The following is a 21,160-nucleotide window of genomic DNA, read 5'->3' on the forward strand; positions in this document are numbered from 1 at the left end:
GTTGAACGCGTGTCATTGTACCCCGACGGTACGAGATGCTGTTTATAACATCAACAGCTGGTGTGTCTGGTTTAGACTCGATCATTTACAAAGTCGCCGTCATATAGCTGGAATAATTCTGAGTGCGGCGTTCAGCGTCATGGCATCAATCACTTTGCCGTAAACGTTAAATATACGCCACCTGTCAATAAATTGAATACTAGTATTATTATTTTGTATTTAATACATCACGCTATGTCGTTTACTAGTTGACTTTTAGTGTATGATAATCGCCTTCATACTGGCGAAACATTGACTTACACTATGTTGTTGAAGGACTTCCGACACACGACAGTTGGAGTTGGAACACAAACACACCAGTATACCTCTTTATGTCATTTATTAACTCTTTCGAAATGTAATATTTTACAAAGTATGTAGGCTTTTCAGTAATTATAAACACCTATTGTTGATTAACTCAAATCGGTAACCAGAGCATACGACCGCTGCAGCGAGTGTAAGCGTTCACCTTGAACGAACTTTCAAATAACTACATGAAGCCAGGCAACAGGCATTTCTCGTGATATCCTAGTTATGTAGGACATTATTAAAACGTTTGTAGTTTGTCCAGATAAATTATATACTAACGGTAAAAAAGTAACCGTGCTTCATATATTCTGAAATTATATAATGCATCTTTCAATACATATTGATGAAGACAAGTAACTGTGCTTTACATGCTCAACGTCGTTTGGGGTTGAACTGAAATGGTATGGGGTGGCATGATAACTCATCGGAGAATTCATCATTGTTAATTCGACATCGTTCGAGATCATGCTCTCCCATGTGTGCAAATGCAGGGGCGTAACGTCAGGTTGCAGCAGGATAACATGCCCGCCCAGATATTGTACATGTTGTAGCAGACTTATTGAGGCAGCATAGCATTTCTGTCCTGCATGACCGGCTGAATAGAATAGACCGACTGTATGAGATGGTTAGACGCCTACGACAGGACCAGACCCAGCCGGTAACACAAGCTCAGTTGGGCCAATCTTTGGTTGACATTTGGTACAGCATCCCCCAGGCTGTCTTCAACCATCTGGTGTGTACAATACGCCGCCGCTGCCTCGACTGTATCAACGCAAATGTTGTCACACGGGATATCATTGTTAACTGAATGTTTTACACCACCCCTCTTTTAGGGCGTGTCGCTCTGTCTCACGTTACAAGGTACGGGTTTTGTTATGATAAAATATTGATCAGACGAATAACCAAACAATATGTTGTTATATTCAGTAACACTGACACCACTTTCTATTAAGCACAGCTAAATTTTCCCGTTGGTATATAAATACAATTACACGCAGATTAATGAAGCTCTTTGCAACTAATCCTGGTTAAGTTGTTGAATGTTGCGTTTCGGTCACAGAACCGTGTAGATATGCAGAAGACCGCCAACTCCGTTGGAGATTTGTTGCCGAGCTTGCTTGCTTTCCAACTTCCAAATCCCACGAGATTCCAGATTGGCGAGATTCGCTCGAAGTATTTCACTTTCGAAGTTGTAGTCGTATGAGTTCATCATGACATGCCCACCTGGAAACATGGATGTTTGAATGACGATTGTATCGACGCTCATGAACAACAGCCTTGACTCTTCGATCATTGTGTAGTCTTTTGTTGTTGTTTTGTTCGTTGTTTAACGCCGCACTCAGCAATATTCCAGCTATAAGACGACGGGCTGCGTCTGGGCCAGATAATCCAGTGATTGACACCATGAGCATCGACCCACGCAATAGGGATACGATGACATGCATCAACCAAGTCAGCGAACCTGACCACCCGATCCCGTTAGTCGCATCTTACGGACAAGCACAGTCGCCTTTTGCGGCAAGCATCTATTTTCGAAATGTGGCTTTGCCGGCCTGTAACCAAAATAATCCAGTGATCCCTGTGCGTGTGTGTTGGGATTGTACATGTGTGTGTATTGTTCTTGTGTGTATGTTCGTATTGTGAGTGAGTTTTTATTGTGTGTGTGTGTGTGTGTGTGTGTGGTGTGTGTGTGGTGTGTGTGGTGTGTGTGTGCGTGTGTGTGTGTGTGTGTGTGTGTGTGTGTGTGTGTGTGTGTGTGTGTGTGTGTGTGTGTGTGTGTGTGAGAGTGTGTTTGATGTGTGTGTGTGTTGGAATTGTGTGTGTGTTGGTATTGTGTGTGTGTTATATTGTGTGTGTTTGGTATTTTTGTCGTATTGTTGGTGTTGGTGTAAGTATTGTGTGTGTTGGTGTTAGTATTGTGTGTGTGTGTGTGTGTTTAGTTTCTTGAGTGTTGGTATTGTGCTGGTGTTAGTATTATGAGTGTTTGTGTTGATATTTTTGTGTGTTAATATTGTGTGTTTGGTATTTTTTGTGTTGGTATTATGCGTGCGTTGGTGCTGTGTGTGTATCTATTGATATTATGTGTGTGGTACGTTACAGTAGAGGCCAACGGTGGACCCATTGAATTGACTGCGGCGTATGATGTTGGCTAGCGTTAACTGTTGCATGGATGGCATTTGTGACACATGTGGGTATCTCAGTTACATCTGTGGCTGTGGCTGTGGCTGTGGCTGACTACATGACTCCATATAGTCGCCTCTTATTTCCAGACACGTGAGGATACGAGGATACGGGGTAGAATACGTCGCATTTTTACTCTAATCCAACCTTGGTGGCTCTCACTCATTTTACATAATGCGATCACAACACACTTTTCACATACATGCACACTTGACACATTGATTGTAAGGTGAAGGTGCCTGTAGTGCGTACCTGGTTTGGTGACACGCGCCAACTCCTCCAGGGCCTTGACTGGGAGTTTCTTCATGATTTCTCGACTCAGACCAGACATCGTTACAGCTGTGTAGGTGTCTGTAAAAATACACCTTCTATTAGTATGTTTTATATCAACTGGAACACAATGACATATATCTGATTGATATGAGAACCTCTCTTTTCATATATGAATTTAAACTGACTTTACAAGGTATTTGTTTGTCAAGACGCATTTTACACGTTTCACGTAACACCCAACTCTACCCCAATCACTTTGGATTCTTGAATTAAAATAGTGACGAACATTTCCTTTAGCGGTTCCATACAATCAACATGGCACCGAAAACCCTCAAGCGATTATTATTTTGGTGTGTGTTTTTTCAACACAGTACATGTTAATCTCTGTGGAAATGCCGAGCAAAGGAAACTGATGGGGAAATATTTTTTAAACATTCTTAGGAACTTATTTAAAAGGGGACAAATACTCTAGTTTCAATGAGAAACAATCTCAAACACGTCAAGGCCATGTCGGGAATGTAAATCCGAAAATTTAGCCAGGAACAGGTGTCCAGTTGCCATATACAAAATGTAAAAGTTGAGACGGACATGTGAAGATCCGGGTTAGAAGTGGTCTTTATTTCAACCAACGTTTCTCGTAAGAGGAGACTAACGAGGTGGGGGGTCGAGCTCGCCGTCAAGGTTGATGCATGTCATCGTATCCCAATTGCTTAAATCGATGTTCATGATGTCAATCACTGGATTGTATGGTCAAATCTCTGAATCTGACTAGTTTTCAGGCTGGTGACAGTCGGCCGTTAAGTTTATCTTAATGTGACTGTCGCGTAACCTTGTTTGTTTTCCTCCAGATCACCACATCACCTGAAGGAAAACACTTATTTGATAGCACTTCGGTATCACTCTGGATAATTGCATATTTTACTTCATTATGCCGCCATATTGTTAAAATATTGTAAAGCGTTGGCTTAAACATCCAACAAACGGCTGGTAATGGGAAATACTGCATAACGATATTAGATTATTTGAAGCAAGAACACCAACATATGTCAAACAAACAGAAAAAGATTAAGATTTAGATAGCCACGTCGACAGAGTAAGATATTTGGCGCTACTCTATCGGGTACTGTGACGTCTAATTCATATGGCTCAGCTTTATCTCATTATCAGTTATATCTCACCATCAGCTATATCTCACATCAGCTATATCTCACCATCAGCTATATCTCACATCAGCTTTATCTCACCATCAGCTATATTTCACCATCAGCTATATCTCACCATCAGCTTTATCTCACCATCGACCGCCTCCGTGGTCTAGTGGTAGAGCGTCCGCCCGGATAGCTGAAGGTCCGGGGTTCGATCCCCGGCCGCGTCATACCAAAAGACGTTTAAAAGATGGTACTTGTTGTTACCCCGTCTGGCGCTCGGCATTAAGGGGCTAAAACAAGGCCTGGTCGGCTCGGAGTCAGTATACTGTGTCTGAGTGGGGTATTCATGTTAAACTGCGGCATGGTATCTCAGTGAGCTAGCACTATAAATCCGCATCAGTCCGGACTAGTACAAGCAGCCACACACACACACACGTACATGCACGTCGCTATATAAGTGCAATAATCTTGGACGCGACGTTAAACCCCATTTCACCTCACCTTATCTCACCATCAGCTATATCTCACATCAGTTATATCTCACCTTCAGCTATATCTCACTATCAGCTACATCTCACCATCAGCTACATCTCACCATCAGCTTTATCTCACCATCAGTTATATCTCACCATCAGCTATATCTCACCATCAGCTATATCCAGGGTGTTGTCCCCAAGCATATCACAGATGTATCGCTCATACAAGTTTTTCTTCTTGGCCTGTTCAAGCATTCTTTCGGCCGGCTCAAGACCATCGATGTGCACGAATCCATGTTTTCTCAACTTCAACAGAGTTTTCATATTGTATCATATGATAGACATATTAAACTTTTTGCCTTGTGGTTCCCACTACCCAGGCCTGCAGTACGAGGCGACTAATATGGTCGTCGGGTGGTCAGGCTCTGTACCATCTCACCCCGACGGTATGAGGCGCTGGTCATATATCAACCACTGGTGCAGCTGTACACCACTATACTATTTTTCTAAATTACCTAGTTTGGTAGCAAGGTAAGTATGCCCCTAATTGGTCATATTGTTGTACTTTGGTTATTAGAGTTAAGATTATAGTCTTAAAGATCATTGCTAACGCTATCACGTCACCCTTTTTTCTTTTAAAAACCCATGCTCGGTGAGTAAACAAAACGCCTGAAAACCCCACATCGAAATTTGTACATCTCCGTTATCACAGGAATCAACCAGTGCGTCTCTGTCTGCTCCCCAGCCATCCATTACGCGGTGACCTCCCGAGTACCTTGGGGTTGAATTATCGCTTTATTGTGTTGTGTGTATTGTGTTTTGACATAATAGTGCCATGACGTCATATTTGAATGTGCCAAGCGTACTTCATGATTCTTACAGCTACCGTAATCTTTGCGGTAAGTTTTCTCTTTCAGACGCTGCAGAACGTTACTCGTTTTGTAATCAGTAGGCCTATGCCGGCAGTTTGACATTAGCGATACAGAGATCTTCATTCCAAGTTAAAATCGAATTCAGGCATAAATAAGTTATCAACATCTGACTTCCATGTATAGGTGGGTATTTTCTCAAGATTGTAATATCTACTAGAGGCCACCAGGCATATATATATTGTCTCGGGAAGATGCCGAACAAGGGATGAGACCTGTTACATACATGTTTGTCCTCTATCTGTTTTGAAAGAAACTACACAGGCTTTGACAAGTAGCATGTCATCCTTTACCTCAGCAGATACCAATCCGGTACCGGCAGCTACATCCAGGATCCTGATATCCTCTCGGTTGCTAGGATACTGGCATGCCACGCTCTCACCCATCCATTGAGGCCCGGTCCAACCGATTGTAATTTGTACCTTAAAACATAGTTACGTCCATGCATTTCAAAGAGGGGAAATATATGTCATTATACATGTACCCCTCCCTCTCTGAGACTACGGAACACATATGACATCAAGTTGAAATAACTACGTCTTTGAAAGAATCAATGACCAAGAAACAACATATTACTGAAACAATACAATAACTATGTTTCTTAAACTGTCTGAGAATCCCCAAGAAAAAGCCTGAACGCAGTGCAGACCAGCATCCCACTCTACATCTACACGATATTAGCGTGTGTCATTATAAAACTGACATGGTGTCAAGTACAATATTACTTTTAATCAATTTTGATGAATATTTTGACAATGCATACTTTTTATCTCTCCATTTCACTTGTATTTTTGTTTTGGTTGTGGTATCCTCACCATGTTGGTCTGTTACCTTGTCCCCACAGTATGGGTATTATGTCTTACTGACACAGTCTAATTCTACACATTGTACACTGCCTAATGCTTTTGTACTTACTATGTGGATAGCGGAAGTGGAATGAAAGTATTATTGTGTAACATTGCTGGTTCAGCTAGAGTGAGTGAGTGAGTGAGTTGGGTTTAACGCCGCTTTTAACAGTATTCCAGTCATATCGCGGCGTGTCAGCTTAATGTGGGAGGAAAGCCCGAAGTGATGCAGGTCTCAGACATTTACCACTTCGGTGAAACCCACGAGCCCGGGTATGGTGCTTACAAACCTAGAAACATAACCGGGGTTTCTGGCGTGCCGAAGGGACGACTGGGCCACCCGTGCCCCCTTGGTTCAGCTAGAAATATTACTAGTTTGTGATGTAACTAATTCATTTAGCAAGGAACACGTCCCATTTTAATTCTGGAAACCCATTTGTCCAGAAACTATCCATGCTGTGGCCAGTCTCGGTCAAAGGTATTTCCAAAATTCAACTTGCTGTTTTCATGGGTACATACTTAAGAAGAAAAAATGAAGGAAAAAAGTTTCGGAAACTCAAAATTTATACTATGTCGCGAGAGAATAGTTCCCTTTGCTCAAACTCATGTTATTGTTTTGCAACTGCATAAAGGTGTTTTTCAAAGTATAATGACACATAATTCAACTAATTTTAACTTAATCCAACTAATTGGTGGCGTTATTAAAATATTTCACCCATTGCAGGCACATGGGCGAGAATATTTTCCCTTACACAAAAAATCATGGGCCAAAAAGTTGCATTTGCTCAAAACTCAATTTAAAACTAAAATTTAAAATTTGCAGCTACACTACGTCGGCATCAGGATTTGCGCGCGGATGTCGTAGTAGACAACCCGTGCTTAGAATTTCGATCACGATCCGAATCTTAAAAAGTGGAGATCTATAGGTAGAGTTTTGTCCCGGACTTGTCCTGGATTGCTGACCAGATCCTGGACCAGCACAAGGACCACCTCGCCCCACGTATTGACAACAGCCTTGGGAAGTTGTACACCAGTGCACGCCCATCGCTAGTCATGGTACAGTACATGGGTCAGGATGGGTTCGAACATGATATCCACAGTTACCAGGACCTCTTTGACTTCCTTGTGGATTGTGATATCAAGACAAGCCTAGAGTACATCTCCGACACAACAGACTGTACCAGCCCATCAGCAATTAGGAAGAGAGCACAGCCAGGAAGCTCCTGGCCGGCCAACTTTACAAGTCGGTCCCAGGGTTCTTGTCCAACACACACTCGCCAGCCAACGCCGTGCCTTCAACCGTTTGACCCAAACCCCCACCAACCCAAGCCCACCTTTGGCCTAAAGTCTGTTTTGTAGATTAGTGTTTTTAAGGAATTTAGATATTTGTGCGTACATGTACTCTATTCTGACTTATTAAATCTCAGCTTTACAAAATGGCTGGACGACAACGAAATTCTTGCAGAAGAGCAAAATGGCTTTCGCGCAAAAAGGAGCACAACTGATGATCTGTATACACTTTACTCAGTCATTAACAACAGAAAGGCAATTAAAAAATCTACTTTCGTGTGTTACATTGACGCTATGAAAGCTCTCGACCGGGTGAACCGTAACTGTCTGTGGTATAAACTGTTAAAATTGGGTATTGGCGGAAAGTTTTATTTTGCAGTTAGATCGATATACGAAAAAACTAAGTCGTGCGTGTCGGTAAACGGTCATCTCACAGACATGTTCCCCGTATCAAGCGGCGTCAGACAAGGGTGTGTCTTATCCCCCACATTATTCTCCGTATATATTAATGATTTGGCACATGAAATCAACAATCTTCACTGCGGTATAAACATCGACGGTACAATGCTAATTTTATTATTATATGCGAACGACATTGCACTTATAGCCCCTGACGAGCGCTCTCTCCTGTCTATGTTGGACTGTGTCGCGGACTGGTGTACAAATTGGAGACTGCAAATCAATTTAAATAAAACTAAGATCGTTCATTATAGACTTCCGAGTGTGGCAAAAACTACCTATTTGTTTAACTGTGGTGAAAGTTTGATTGACATCGCTCCGAGCTATAAATACCACAGGCTTTGGTTCCAGGAACATCTCGACTTAAATTATACCGCAAAAGAAATAGCTAAATCCGCGGGTAAAGCGCTTGGCGCTATAATTAGCAAATTTAAAGAAATGGGTGGAATGCCGTTCGAGGTTTTCAATACATCGTACGATAATCTGGTTCAACCGGTTTTATCCTATGGTTCTACTATTTGGGGTAATCGTGAGTTTGGATGTATTAACGCTGTCCAAAATAAAGCGTGTCGTTTCACTTGGGAGTTGGTCTCAAAACCCCTAACTTGGCAACTCGCGCAGAAATGGGGTGGCTATCACCTCTTACGAAACAAAGAATCGATATCTCACGTATTTGGTCAAAATTGAATAATGCGCCCCCCAAACTTTTGATTTGCCTTATTAAAACCTGGTCAAGGAAATTCAGTAAATCTTGGGATAACACTGTGCTAAACATGCTTAATAGTTTACAGCTTCTTGGTTTAGATGTTTATAATGTCTCATCGAGAGATTTACATATTATTAAAGAAAAACTGATTAGTATTGATGGTGAAAGGTGGCATAGTGCCTTATGGGGCGATTCTGGTCAGTCTAACGGTAATAAACTCCGAACATTTCGATTATTTAAGAACACGCCTCATACTTCCTTTCATGTCTACAATAACTGGAACAGGTCAAACCGTAGCTGTTTAGCTAAACTACGTTGTGGCACTCTTCCGTTAGAAGTTGAAGTTGGGCGATTATCTCGCCCTATAACACCTCTGTCAGAAAGTACCTGTAAGTTTTGTGACTTAGATAGAGTTGAGGACGAAACGCACTTTTTAGTTACTTGTGATCTTTATTCAGACCTAAGATATAACTTATTCCATCAAGCGTCTTTAATTAACCTATTGTTTGTGGCTATGACTCCTACTGACCAGCTCGCCTTCTTAATGCAATGCGATGAATTATCGGCAAGCCTTGCCGCTTTAGTAATCCGGATGTTTCAGCGTAGAAAGCATTATTACAATAACTAGTAATATGCCATAGACCCGGGCGCACGTCGTCTGTCTCGCATTGCTATGACTGTTGCACAAGTAGTTGTATCCATCTATTGTATTTACCTATATCTATCCAATCACTTACTTAATGCGGGATACATGTCGCGCGCACGTGCCTCTTACACGTTTTACACCGTGTATTTTAAATGTATTTTTTTTGTAACATTTGTGTTCTTAGCACACTATGTGCTTTTATTTGTACTTATGAGATATTTGGTGTCCCATAGGCCATATCGGCCGGATGATATGCAATAACTGTTTTTAACTGTTTGTCCTTATGTATGTTTATCATGCGACACCTTAATAAAATATTTTCTTCTTCTTCTGTATATGGCAGTTCTTTTTGTTGGTTGTAGTAATAGGGTGTTGTCGTTTTTGTTTTGTGGGGGAGGGATTGATACAGTTGTAGGTGTTGTTGTTTGTTTTGTGGGGGAGGGATTGATACAGTTGTAGGTGTTGTTGTTTTTGTTTTGTTGGGGAGGGATTGATACAGTTGTAGGTGTTGTTGTTTGTTTTGTGGGGGAGGGATTGATACAGTTGTAGGTGTTGTTGTTTGTTTTGTGGGGGAGGGATTGATACAGTTGTAGGTGTTGTTGTTTTTGTTTTGTTGGGGAGGGATTGATACAGTTGTAGGTGTTGTTGTTTGTTTTGTGGGGGACGGATTGATACAGTTGTAGGTGTTGTTGTTTTTGTATTGTGGGGGAGGCATTGATACAGTTGTAGGTGTTGTTGTTTGTTTTGTGGGGGACGGATTGATACAGTTGTAGGTGTTGTTTGTTTTGTGGGGGAGGGATTGATACAGTTGTAGGTGTTGTTTGTTTTGTGGGGGAGGGATTGATACAGTTGTAGGTGTTGTTTGTTTTGTGGGGGAGGGATTGATACAGTTGCAGGTGTTGTTGTTTGTTTTGTGGGGGAGGGATTGATACAGTTGTAGGTGTTGTTGTTTGTTTTGTGGGGGAGGGATTGATACAGTTGTAGGTGTTGGTGTTTTTGTATTGTGTTGGAGGGATTGATACAGTTGCAGGTGTTGTTGTTTTTGTATTGTGGGGGAGGGATTGATACAGTTGCAGGTGTTGTTGTTTGTTTTGTGGGGGACGGATTGATACAGTTGTAGGTGTTGTTTGTTTTGTGGGGGAGGGATTGATACAGTTGTAGGTGTTGTTTGTTTTGTGGGGGAGGGATTGATACAGTTGTAGGTGTTGTTTGTTTTGTGGGGGAGGGATTGATACAGTTGCAGGTGTTGTTGTTTGTTTTGTGGGGGAGGGATTGATACAGTTGTAGGTGTTGTTGTTTTTGTATTGTGTTGGAGGGATTGATACAGCTGCAGGTGTTGTTGTTTTTGTATTGTGGGGGAGGGATTGATACAGTTGCAGGTGTTGTTGTTTTTGTATTGTGGGGGAGGGATTGATACAGTTGCAGGTGTTGTTGTTTTTGTATTGTGGGGGAGGGATTGATACAGTTGTAGGTGTTGTTGTTTGTTTTGTGGGGGACGGATTGATACAGTTGTAGGTGTTGTTGTTTGTTTTGTGGGGGAGGGATTGATACAGTTGTAGGTGTTGTTGTTTTTGTATTGTGTTGGAGGGATTGATACAGTTGCAGGTGTTGTTGTTTTTGTATTGTGGGGGAGGGATTGATACAGTTGCAGGTGTTGTTGTTTTTGTATTGTGGGGGAGGGATTGATACAGTTGCAGGTGTTGTTGTTTTTGTATTGTGGGGGAGGGATTGATACAGTTGTAGGTGTTGTTGTTTGTTTTGTGGGGGACGGATTGATACAGTTGTAGGTGTTGTTGTTTTTGTATTGTGGGGGAGGGATTGATACAGTTGTAGGTGTTGTTGTTTGTTTTGTGGGGGACGGATTGATACAGTTGTAGGTGTTGTTGTTTGTTTTGTGGGGGAGGGATTGATACAGTTGTAGGTGTTGTTGTTTTTGTATTGTGGGGGAGGGATTGATACAGTTGCAGGTGTTGTTGTTTTTGTTTTGTGGGGGAGGGATTGATACAGTTGTAGGTGTTGTTTGTTTTGTGGAGGAGGGATTGATACAGTTGTAGGTGTTGTTGTTTTTGTATTGTGGGGGAGGGATTGATACAGTTGCAGGTGTTGTTGTTTTTGTATTGTGGGGGAGGGATTGATACAGTTGCAGGTGTTGTTTTTGTTTTGTGGGGGAGGGATTGATACAGTTGTAGGTGTTGTTGTTTGTTTTGTGGGGGAAGGATTGATACAGTTGCAGGTATTGTTGTTTGTTTTGTGGGGGAGGGATTGATACAGTTGTAGGTGTTGTTGTTTTTGTTTTGTGGGGGAGGGATTGATACAGTTGTAGGTGTTGTTGTTTTTGTATTGTGGGGGGGAGGGATTGATGCAGTTGTAGGTGTTGTTGTTTTTGTTTTGTGGGGGAGGGATTGATACAGTTGTAGGTGTTGTTGTTTGTTTTGTGGGGGAAGGATTGATACAGTTGCAGGTGTTGTTGTTTGTTTTGTGGGGGAGGGATTGATACAGTTGTAGGTGTTGTTGTTTTTGTTTTGTGGGGGAGGGATTGATACAGTTGTAGGTGTTGTTGTTTTTGTTTTGGGGGGGGAGGGATTGATGCAGTTGTAGGTGTTGTTGTTTGTTTTGTGGGGGAGAGATTGATACAGTTGCAGGTGTTGTTGTTTGTTTTGTGGGGGAGGGATTGATGCAGTTGTGGGTGTTGTTGTTTGTTTTGTGGGGGAGGGATTGATACAGTTGTAGGTGTTGTTGTTTTTGTTTTGTGGGGGAGGGATTGATACAGTTGTAGGTGTTGTTGTTTTTGTTTTGTGGGGGAGGGATTGATGCAGTTGTAGGTGTTGTTGTTTGTTTTGTGGGGGAGAGATTGATACAGTTGCAGGTGTTGTTGTTTGTTTTGTGGGGGAGAGATTGATACAGTTGCAGGTGTTGTTGTTTGTTTTGTGGGGGAGGGATTGATACAGTTGTAGGTGTTGTTGTTTTTGTATTGTGGGGGAGGGATTGATACAGTTGTAGGTGTTGTTGTTTTTGTTTTGTTGGGGAGGGATTGATACAGTTGCAGGTGTTGTTGTTTTTGTATTGTGGGGGAGGGATTGATACAGTTGCAGGTGTTGTTGTTTTTGTATTGTGGGGGAGGGATTGATACAGTTGTAGGTGTTGTTGTTTTTGTTTTGTTGGGGAGGGATTGATACAGTTGTAGGTGTTGTTTTTGTATTGTGGGGGAGGGATTGATACAGTTGCAGGTGTTGTTGTTTTTGTATTGTGGGGGAGGGATTGATACAGTTGCAGGTGTTGTTGTTTTTGTATTGTGGGGGAGGGATTGATGCAGTTGTAGGTGTTGTTGTTTTTGTATTATGGGGGAGGGATTGATACAGTTGTAGGTGTTGTTGTTTTTGTATTGTGGGGGAGGGATTGATACAGTTGTAGGTGTTGTTGTTTGTTTTGTGGGGGAGGGATTGATACAGTTGCAGGTGTTGTTGTTTTTGTATTGTGTTGGAGGGATTGATACAGTTGTCGGTGTTGTTTTTGTATTGTGGGGGAGGGATTGATACAGTTGTAGGTGTTGTTGTTTGTATTGGAGACATTGAATAAGTGGTCTTCTGTAGTGTTGCATTGTGTGCAGTTGGAATGTTGATGTCTGTTTTGACTATACAATTTTGCATTTAAGTTGAATTTGCCGTATTTATTGGTTGTATTTATTACTTTATCTGAAAGGACCGACATTGTTAAAATTGCGGCATTTTGTAACTGGCTTATTGAAAAGGGACTTTATCCATGTGGAATTACAATTTTGAATATTAATTTGGAAATCTTGACTTTTTATGGGGTTTTTTTCTGATAGAAAGAACGGAATTCTCCAATGTAATATAGCACGGCACTTATAGTTCATGTGAAATTCTACTCAGGTTATGGAGAAGTGTAATCTATATAACGTGTTCTTATTCTACCTAACAAGTATTCAATGAAAATAATACAAAATAGGCTCAACGGTTAAAAGTGTTTTTTTTATCAATCTTCACTGAGTTTCCTATATTCTATATTATTGAAAAAAGAAGAAGCCTTTGCTAATAAAACACCCGCGGTGGTTGGGGACTAAGGGAGGATGTAGATGTGTGGATGTGTGTTTTTTTATTTGCGTTTTATTAGTTTTGATTAGAGGTGGTTTAATTTTTGTAGGTGATTATATGCGGCCTAGCTAGTAGTTCAGTTTAAATAAGGAGTATGCCTAATGCCTTGAAGGTTTGTGTATTGTTTAGCGGATTTAGAAGTGTTGCTACTGTTAGTTGAGTGTTGCAGTCTAGTTTAGTTTGGAGTGTTGTTCTGTGTTGTTTGTAGTGTGTGCAGTGTAGTAGTACATGTTCTGGTGTTTCTAGTTGGTTGCAGTGTGGGCATTTACCTGTTTTGTGTTTCTTTATTTTATGTAGATATGAGTCTAGTTTTGTGTGACCTGTTTGCAGTTTAATTATTACCCTGTCAATATTTTTGGATACTTGAGTGTCTTTTGGAGCATATGTTTTAGTTTGCAGTTTGAGTTTTGGTAATTATTTTGCCACTTTTGGAAAAATAATCCCTCAGTGACGCTCTTTATTTCGTTTTTGGACATTGGTAAGTTAAGGCTTACTACTGGTAGTTTGGGGGCTGCTTTTGCTGCTTTGTCAGCGTGTTCGTTTCCGAACACTCCAACGTGGGGAGGGATTCATAAGAATTCTATTTGCTTGCCTAGTTTACTGAGTTGGTTGGAGTCTTTAAGTACTTGGTGTATTAGTTAAAGGCGATTCCTTGTGTTATTGCTTTTAATAACTGCTTTGAGAGGCATTTAAAAAAATTGGAGTACTAAGCAAGGATGAGATATATGGATGAACAACTTCTTTATTACAATTAGGAGCGACGTTTCGGTGTAGGCTCTAACACCGTTATCAAGCTAGTGATGTACAGAGTATGGTTGACAAATATATACGGGAGGCAGTGTTTATACAGTGGAGTAGATTTAAGATGCAGTTACAACTGAATTAGAGAAGCCTGTCATGTACACAGACGGGTAAAACATATTGGCCGGTGAAGCATGTACTATAAACAAAAAGGATGAAGCCAGTAATATAAACAACAACTTGCTTATGACTGATGCCTCCCTGTCTTTCAAAATATTAATTCGTCAACAGACTGCCGTATATCATACACAGTCCTCTTATTTGATAAAAACAGTAAGTAATTATAAGATAACTAGAAGATCAACTGGACCCTTATATCAGCTGACGGTCCTGTTTGTGAAAAAAAGCACTTGACATACCATTTAAAGACTATCAATTTTAAGACCGCATGGACAATAAAACCAAACTAAATATGTCTAGGTATCATCTCATGTGTATTAGGCGATGGTAATCACCTGATATGTTATAACGTTAGATTAGGAAGGAGAAACATTAAAGTGTTTTATGATACACGAGATTTGGGAACACCCAAACATGTGGTCGAAATCAGTCACGCACATGAGCAATAAGATTAAGCAACATAAACATGCATAAAGGGGAAAATGGTGGAAGCAAATTGAAATGAATTTTAATTAAATAAATATAGTACTAAACGAATTTCCTGTGCACACCCGTTCCCACACTTGTTTGACAGTTGTGTGTTGTTGTAGACTGACAAATAGCATTTATTGATTTTCATGCAACACGTAACTTAAAGCTTCCACATACGCATTACAAATTCAGATATACCACCTGCACGAACACTATAAAGCTTAGAACTGAGATGCCAAGTATTACCTGCATTCTCACTCGGAAGTAATATATTTCTTGAGTGTATGCCATCTCCTCTGAAAAATCTAACACTTAAGTACAGTATATAGTAGTAAGTATAGTAATGAATAAAACTTGATAAGTCAAAGTTACTTGGGGTGTCCCCGATAGATAAGATTTTCAGTTTATTGACAACTTTGAGTAATGGGAATTACGAACATGCAGTCACACTTTCTCTAATGTATCTGCTAATCAGAAATTTCAATTGTCATGTAACATCGCTGTTACTAAAATCTGGTATTTTTTTTATCGGGTATGAATAGTTGATTTGTCTAGTGGTTCAATCATTCTTACCCGATCGAATGATTGGCACATTCCGGCGGAGAGTTTATTTTTGTATTTTATCATATACATGTTTTGTTAATTGTAGTAGATTCTACATCACCGTATCTTTGAACGCAGAACTGATAACACCCAAACATGTAACTAGTACACAGAGAATTGTTACATTTCATTTCCTGTTTATTCCTTCTTGAACAAAGAGCCCACATATATGCTGTTATCGGTGCAACTGTGTGTCCACATATACAGTCTCAGTTTGCTAACGTCACATTTTCCATCAAATCAGCTCTATTTCTCAAGCATAATTTAATTTCCGAGTGCAAATTTCAAAAAGAAATTCGTTTAATAATCATATTTAACAAACCTACATGTATTTTACCAAATTCAAACACTTACACACCCGTTGTACATTTATTTCCTTTGGGCCTGGACCATTACAGTGTATATGTACATAACTTTTATCTGTATACCATATATTCATGATAATCAATACAAAAATTATTCTCTTTCCTTTAAATTGATTCTCGTTCCTAAAAACAATGAGCACATTCTGAGTCTAAATCTGCAAGATGACAGACAAAATCGAGACCGAAAAGGGGTGTTGGATCGTAAAGACGTGTAATACCCCGTTTACATGCACAACATTTACTAACGTAAGTAATTTTACACAGGTGTAACTAATAACTACGTGCGTATATGTAAATTTACTATGCGTTCACATGAAAAGCATCTTAGGTGTGTAAATAAAGTATGTAAATTGTGTAAGGCACACATATTCGTCAGTCTGTTCACGACTTTCAACACAAAACAGGTAGTTTTCCAATCAAAGTTGCATGAGAAGAGAGTTACTTCACCGGAAATTTTCGCGTGAAGAAACGTGTGTTTGATTTAATTTGAAGATCATCCTCTTACGTTGACATAAACGTTCACACTGCAATATTTACATACAGTGCAAATTTACATTTTACATTTGCACCTGCTCTAGACATGATACAAATTTTCTCCTGGTGTAAATATACACACATGAGTAAACGTGTACATGACAAGTATACTCACGTATGTATTTATACACACGTGTGCACATATACACACACATATATAGAGGCGCATGTGAACGGGTTTTTCGTTTCCCTAAGACCGAAAAGGAGAGAGTTGGATCGTGAAGCGAGTGTCACTGGAGCGTGAGCCACGGTAACGGTATAGCGAGACAGCGATCGTACTATAGCGCAGTAATTGCGCGGATGGTAGAGTTCGGGCTGCCCTCGGTAAACTGCATTGTTGCCACAAAATCCTTCTTTGTGTAATGCAAACGATACGAACATTGATGACGGGTGATAAATGAGACGATGTTTGAATAATCTTTATGTAATTTATCCTTTGTTCTCGTTCAACATATTGTACTTAACATTTGAAGTCATTTTAAAGTTTCAAGGAGTACTGTAAAGTAAAAACAGTCACCATATGGGATGTACATGTATAACTTGTCTTCCAACAACGTGGGTCAAAAAACTAATTGGTCCCTAAAAGTTTCGCAGATACTCCACAGTAGCTCCGCTGTAGGTTTATGTAGCTACGCAGAAATTTGACAAACATTCTGCGAAGTCACAGCTTAGCCACGCAAAAGTTTTACGAAAAAAATGGGTAAAAGACTTTTGCGCTGTAGCGTACCTAGTGTGACCCTCCACAAAAACGTTTCCACCATACGAGTTGATTTACAACGCCCTGCTGATGATGCAAACTACGAGTAGATCAGATAAAAAAACATTTAGTGCACACTAAAACCATAAAGTTTCGACACCGACGTAGATGATTTCGACTGTAGCATGAGTAACTTAGCAATGAATTGCAATTAGGTCATCACTGTGGAGTAACCAATCATGGACATGGAATTCGATATCACAATATCTTTGATACCATTTATCTTAAAAAGTTTCTCGCCCAAAAGTATATAAGAACAGAGAATGTCACATAGCGTCCTTTGTTATCAAATATATGAACTCAAGTTGATTAAAGTAGCAAAAATCTGGAAAACCTTTCTACTTTGGTCATGGTGTGTTGGTATATTTGATATAATGAATACATGAGGGTGATGTTGTATTTATTATCCCTTTATCATTAAGAATCAATAAATAAAAAATCGGTATAAATAGATGAATGGGTTGACATTTGAGACCATTTCGAAATTATTTAGGCTCATCATGCCTAACAATTTCAAAAGCATTAATTTTCTTTATTCATCTCTTACTTTTTCGGCAACGCTTTTTGTTTGTTACTGTTCGATATATATGAAAAATCACTACCAAGATATCATATGTTAGTGCGTACATAAATTAAAAGGCAAAGTTGAACGAAAGGCCATTGATATGTATGTACGTGTGTCATTGAAAACCTTGTTTGCTAAGATATGCATACAGTTAATCTTGAATTTTTATAACCATAAATAGTTGAACAATGTTAAATTTATTTGAAATATGTGTCATGATACATTTAGTTCCATATCTGTGTCTTTTCCTGAACCAGGAAAGGAGCTTAATTTTGAGCCAAGGAATATGTTTCCTGGGCCATGCACCAAACATTTTATCCCACGAGTCAAGCATTTTAATAACGGTAAACATTGGCTGAATTAAGTTAAGGAAATATGTTGCAAAATGATTCAGGATAATTGTAGACACAAACTTATGTATTTGCAATGCAAGCGAGAAAATTCACTTCGATATTCATAAAGAGTTGTTTGTACGATTCCGACTATATCATGAACGTGTGTCCATGAATCACTGTCAAATAGTGATGATAACTTGAACTTTGAGCAAATGAATTAGTGTCATGATACTTGTTGACACACCTTTATGTATTTGCAAATAAAAAACATCAGTTTTGTTCAAATGAAACTTTGATCGCCCCTGAGCCAAACGTGTTTGCTCATGGGCAAAATATTTTAATAAGGCTTTTAATTACTTGGATTAAGTTTAAAATGAATTGAATTATGTGTCATTGTAGAAACACTTTTATATATTTCCAAACCCAAAACATGAGTTTTATGAAAGGAAAATATTCTGGCCCATGGACCTGCTTGTGATGATGACTTCTGAGAGCTTGTGATGGCACGGCACTGGTTCATTCAGTAATATTATAAAACACAAAAATGAAAAACTTGCTTCATTTCGTAATATCATCAAACGCAAAAGTGAAAAAAAACTATTTTATTTAGTAATATTATCAAAATGCATTAGTTATAGCAATGTTCCATTTTGTAATATTATCAAATGCATTAATGACAGAACTGTTTCATTTAGTAATATTACCAAATGTATATGTGATCGTCGTGTTTCATTTAGTTATATTATCAAACGCATAAATGACAGCACTGTTTCAGTCAGTAATATTATCAAAAGAATAAATCATAACATTGTTTCATTAAATTACTAAATATCTATCCAATTCACTCCCGCACCTCAACACTGATGAACACATTTGGTACTGAATGTTAGTGTATTACCTCGTCGTATTCTTCACTTATTTTGTCAAATCTCTGGATAATAGTTGCATTATCTAATCCCCTCTCTGTCGTGAAGTTCAAGACACGATCAATTGTCTTCTCTTCTTCTTTCGAATAGGATGTTTCCGTCATATTGAATGTATTAATAATCCCTGGGACTGGAAAATAAATATCACGATAATTATGAGACCATAGACTAGACTTTCTTGTTCTTCTTTTTCTATGGTACTTGCACTGTAATATGTCAATGTTAATGAGTCTTGTATAATGTTTTGGACCTAAAGAATAATTACTTTTTGAGGCCTACACCAAAGCCTCGTATATTCATGTACATGCACTGCATAATCAATTTCATAGAACAAATGCACGACAGGCACAGACAATAGATAAGGAGCTCTTCACCACGGCCCCTTACACGCTACATCACTACAGGATCACTACACGGAGAACCCTTTTACCACAGCAGAATATGTACTGCAGACAAACAGAATATAGGTCACATAATACAGCATATATACCACAGTTGTAGAATACGGAATCCCTATAAACCAACTTATTCACCAGAGTACAGTACATATACTTAAGACACATAATCCAGTATATTTACTACAGATACCAATTACAATATATTTTTTTATATACATACAGAATACCGTATATATACCACATAGAATAGTATAGAACATAGGGTCATTATATGCCTACACCTTCCCCACAGCGCAGGATATACTACAGACACACAATACAGTATATCTGCTACAGACACAGAATACATGATCCCCACAGCGCAGGATATACTACAAACATCGAATACAGGATCTCAACAAGGCAGGATATACTACAGACACAGACTACAGTATACACACTACAGACACACAATACAGTATACACACTACAGACACACAATACAGGATATATACTACAGACACACACTACAGGATATATACTACAGACACAGACTACAGTATACTCACTACAGACACACAATACAGTATACACACTACAGACACACAATACAGTATACACACTACATATACAAAATGCAGGATATATACAACAGACACAGAATACAGTATACACACTACAGACACACAATACAGGATATATACTACAGACACACACTACAGGATATCTACTACAGGCACAGAATAGAGTATATGTACTATATGCACACACTACAGGATATATAATATAGACACACAATACAGGATAAATACTACAGACACGGAATACAGTATGCACACTACAGGATATATACTACAGACAAAATACAAGATATATACTACAGACACACAATACAGGATATTTACTACAGATACAGAATACAGTATATATACTACAGACACCGAATGCACGTTCACGACATACCTCCTTCTTCAGCACAGCATGTATCACCGATATGCTAGAACATGCATCCACTGCAGTAACCTTACTGATAGATGCTATTCTGTCTGCCGCTTGTGTGTTCAAAAGGGAGGGAATTGACGTAAAAGTCAAAGTGACTCACCATCGCATGACAACGAATGTCTTATTAAAAAACACTAAGTTTGTCATGCACTAATACTTTTCGGGCTACTCAAAGCACTCAACCAGGCACGCAGTGAGCACAGGGTCTTGTGTAGGACAAAGGGACCAGTATCTACAGCTTAATAGAGTAGAATGGATTTAAACTCAACTGGTGACGCCAAACGTTTATGGGATCATGTCAAACCTGTGTCCGGGCGTCAATATCATCACAATCCTATCTCCGCGGGAGAGTGGGCTGAATATTTCTCAACATTATACACACATACTGATCCTCTTGACACTGACGATGCAAGTCCGTACTTCTGTGAATCACGTGAATTGACAGCAGACATTCTTGACTGCCCTATAACAAGATAGAAAATCACATACAGTATTCGTGTCTTAAACAATAATAAATCAGCTGGAGTTGACCATATCATAAGCGAATACCTAAAACACTCATCAGATGTTATTTCTCCTTACTTGGAGATTGTATTCAATAGTATGTATGAACAAGGTGTTTTTCCTGAAAATTGGTCATAAGAATTATCATCCCAGTACATATCGAGCCATAAGCCTTCTGGGTGTCCTTAGCAAAGTATTCACTTCAATTCTATGCAAGAAATTTGTTTTCTGGGGAGACACTTTGTGTTATTTCTGAATGTCAGTCAGGCTTTCGGAAGGATTATTCCATTGTAGATAAATGTTTTGTCCTTAATGCTCTTGTACAACAATTCCTTTCACGTAAAGGGGGTAAATTTTACGTCGCTTTTATTGACTTTGATTCCGTAC

General features: G+C 39.4%; 1 protein-coding gene across 1 annotated transcript; it reads right to left on the bottom strand.

Moving 5' to 3' along the window:
- Positions 1-362: 362 nt before the first annotated feature.
- On the bottom strand, positions 363-20,334 carry LOC139474847 (methyltransferase-like protein 27). The gene is made up of 6 exons (XM_071257995.1): positions 20,231-20,334; positions 18,863-19,020; positions 5,649-5,777; positions 4,597-4,732; positions 2,782-2,880; positions 363-1,572 (listed from the first exon to the last, which is right to left on the bottom strand). Exons 2-6 carry the CDS (start codon positions 18,992-18,994, stop codon positions 1,403-1,405), a joined length of 666 nt encoding a protein of 221 aa, XP_071114096.1. The 5' UTR covers positions 18,995-19,020; positions 20,231-20,334; the 3' UTR covers positions 363-1,402.
- Positions 20,335-21,160: the final 826 nt, after the last annotated feature.

The sequence above is a fragment of the Haliotis cracherodii genome, unplaced genomic scaffold (assembly GCF_022045235.1).
Source record: "Haliotis cracherodii isolate W230 unplaced genomic scaffold, xgHalCrac1.p SCAF_3, whole genome shotgun sequence".
NCBI classification, from domain to species: domain Eukaryota; kingdom Metazoa; phylum Mollusca; class Gastropoda; order Lepetellida; family Haliotidae; genus Haliotis; species Haliotis cracherodii.

Bases quoted from the DNA above. Each gene is read 5' to 3' on its own strand.
- LOC139474847 (XM_071257995.1), bottom strand. From the start codon at position 18,994: ATGACGGAAACATCCTATTCGAAAGAAGAAGAGAAGACAATTGATCGT. The intron at 4,733-5,648 runs GTAAAGGATGAC...ACTCTGTTGAAG, and splicing joins CCGGATTGGTATCTGCTGAG to TTGAGAAAACATGGATTCGT. The intron at 1,573-2,781 runs GTACGCACTACA...CCATGTTTCCAG, and splicing joins GGCGCGTGTCACCAAACCAG to GTGGGCATGTCATGATGAAC.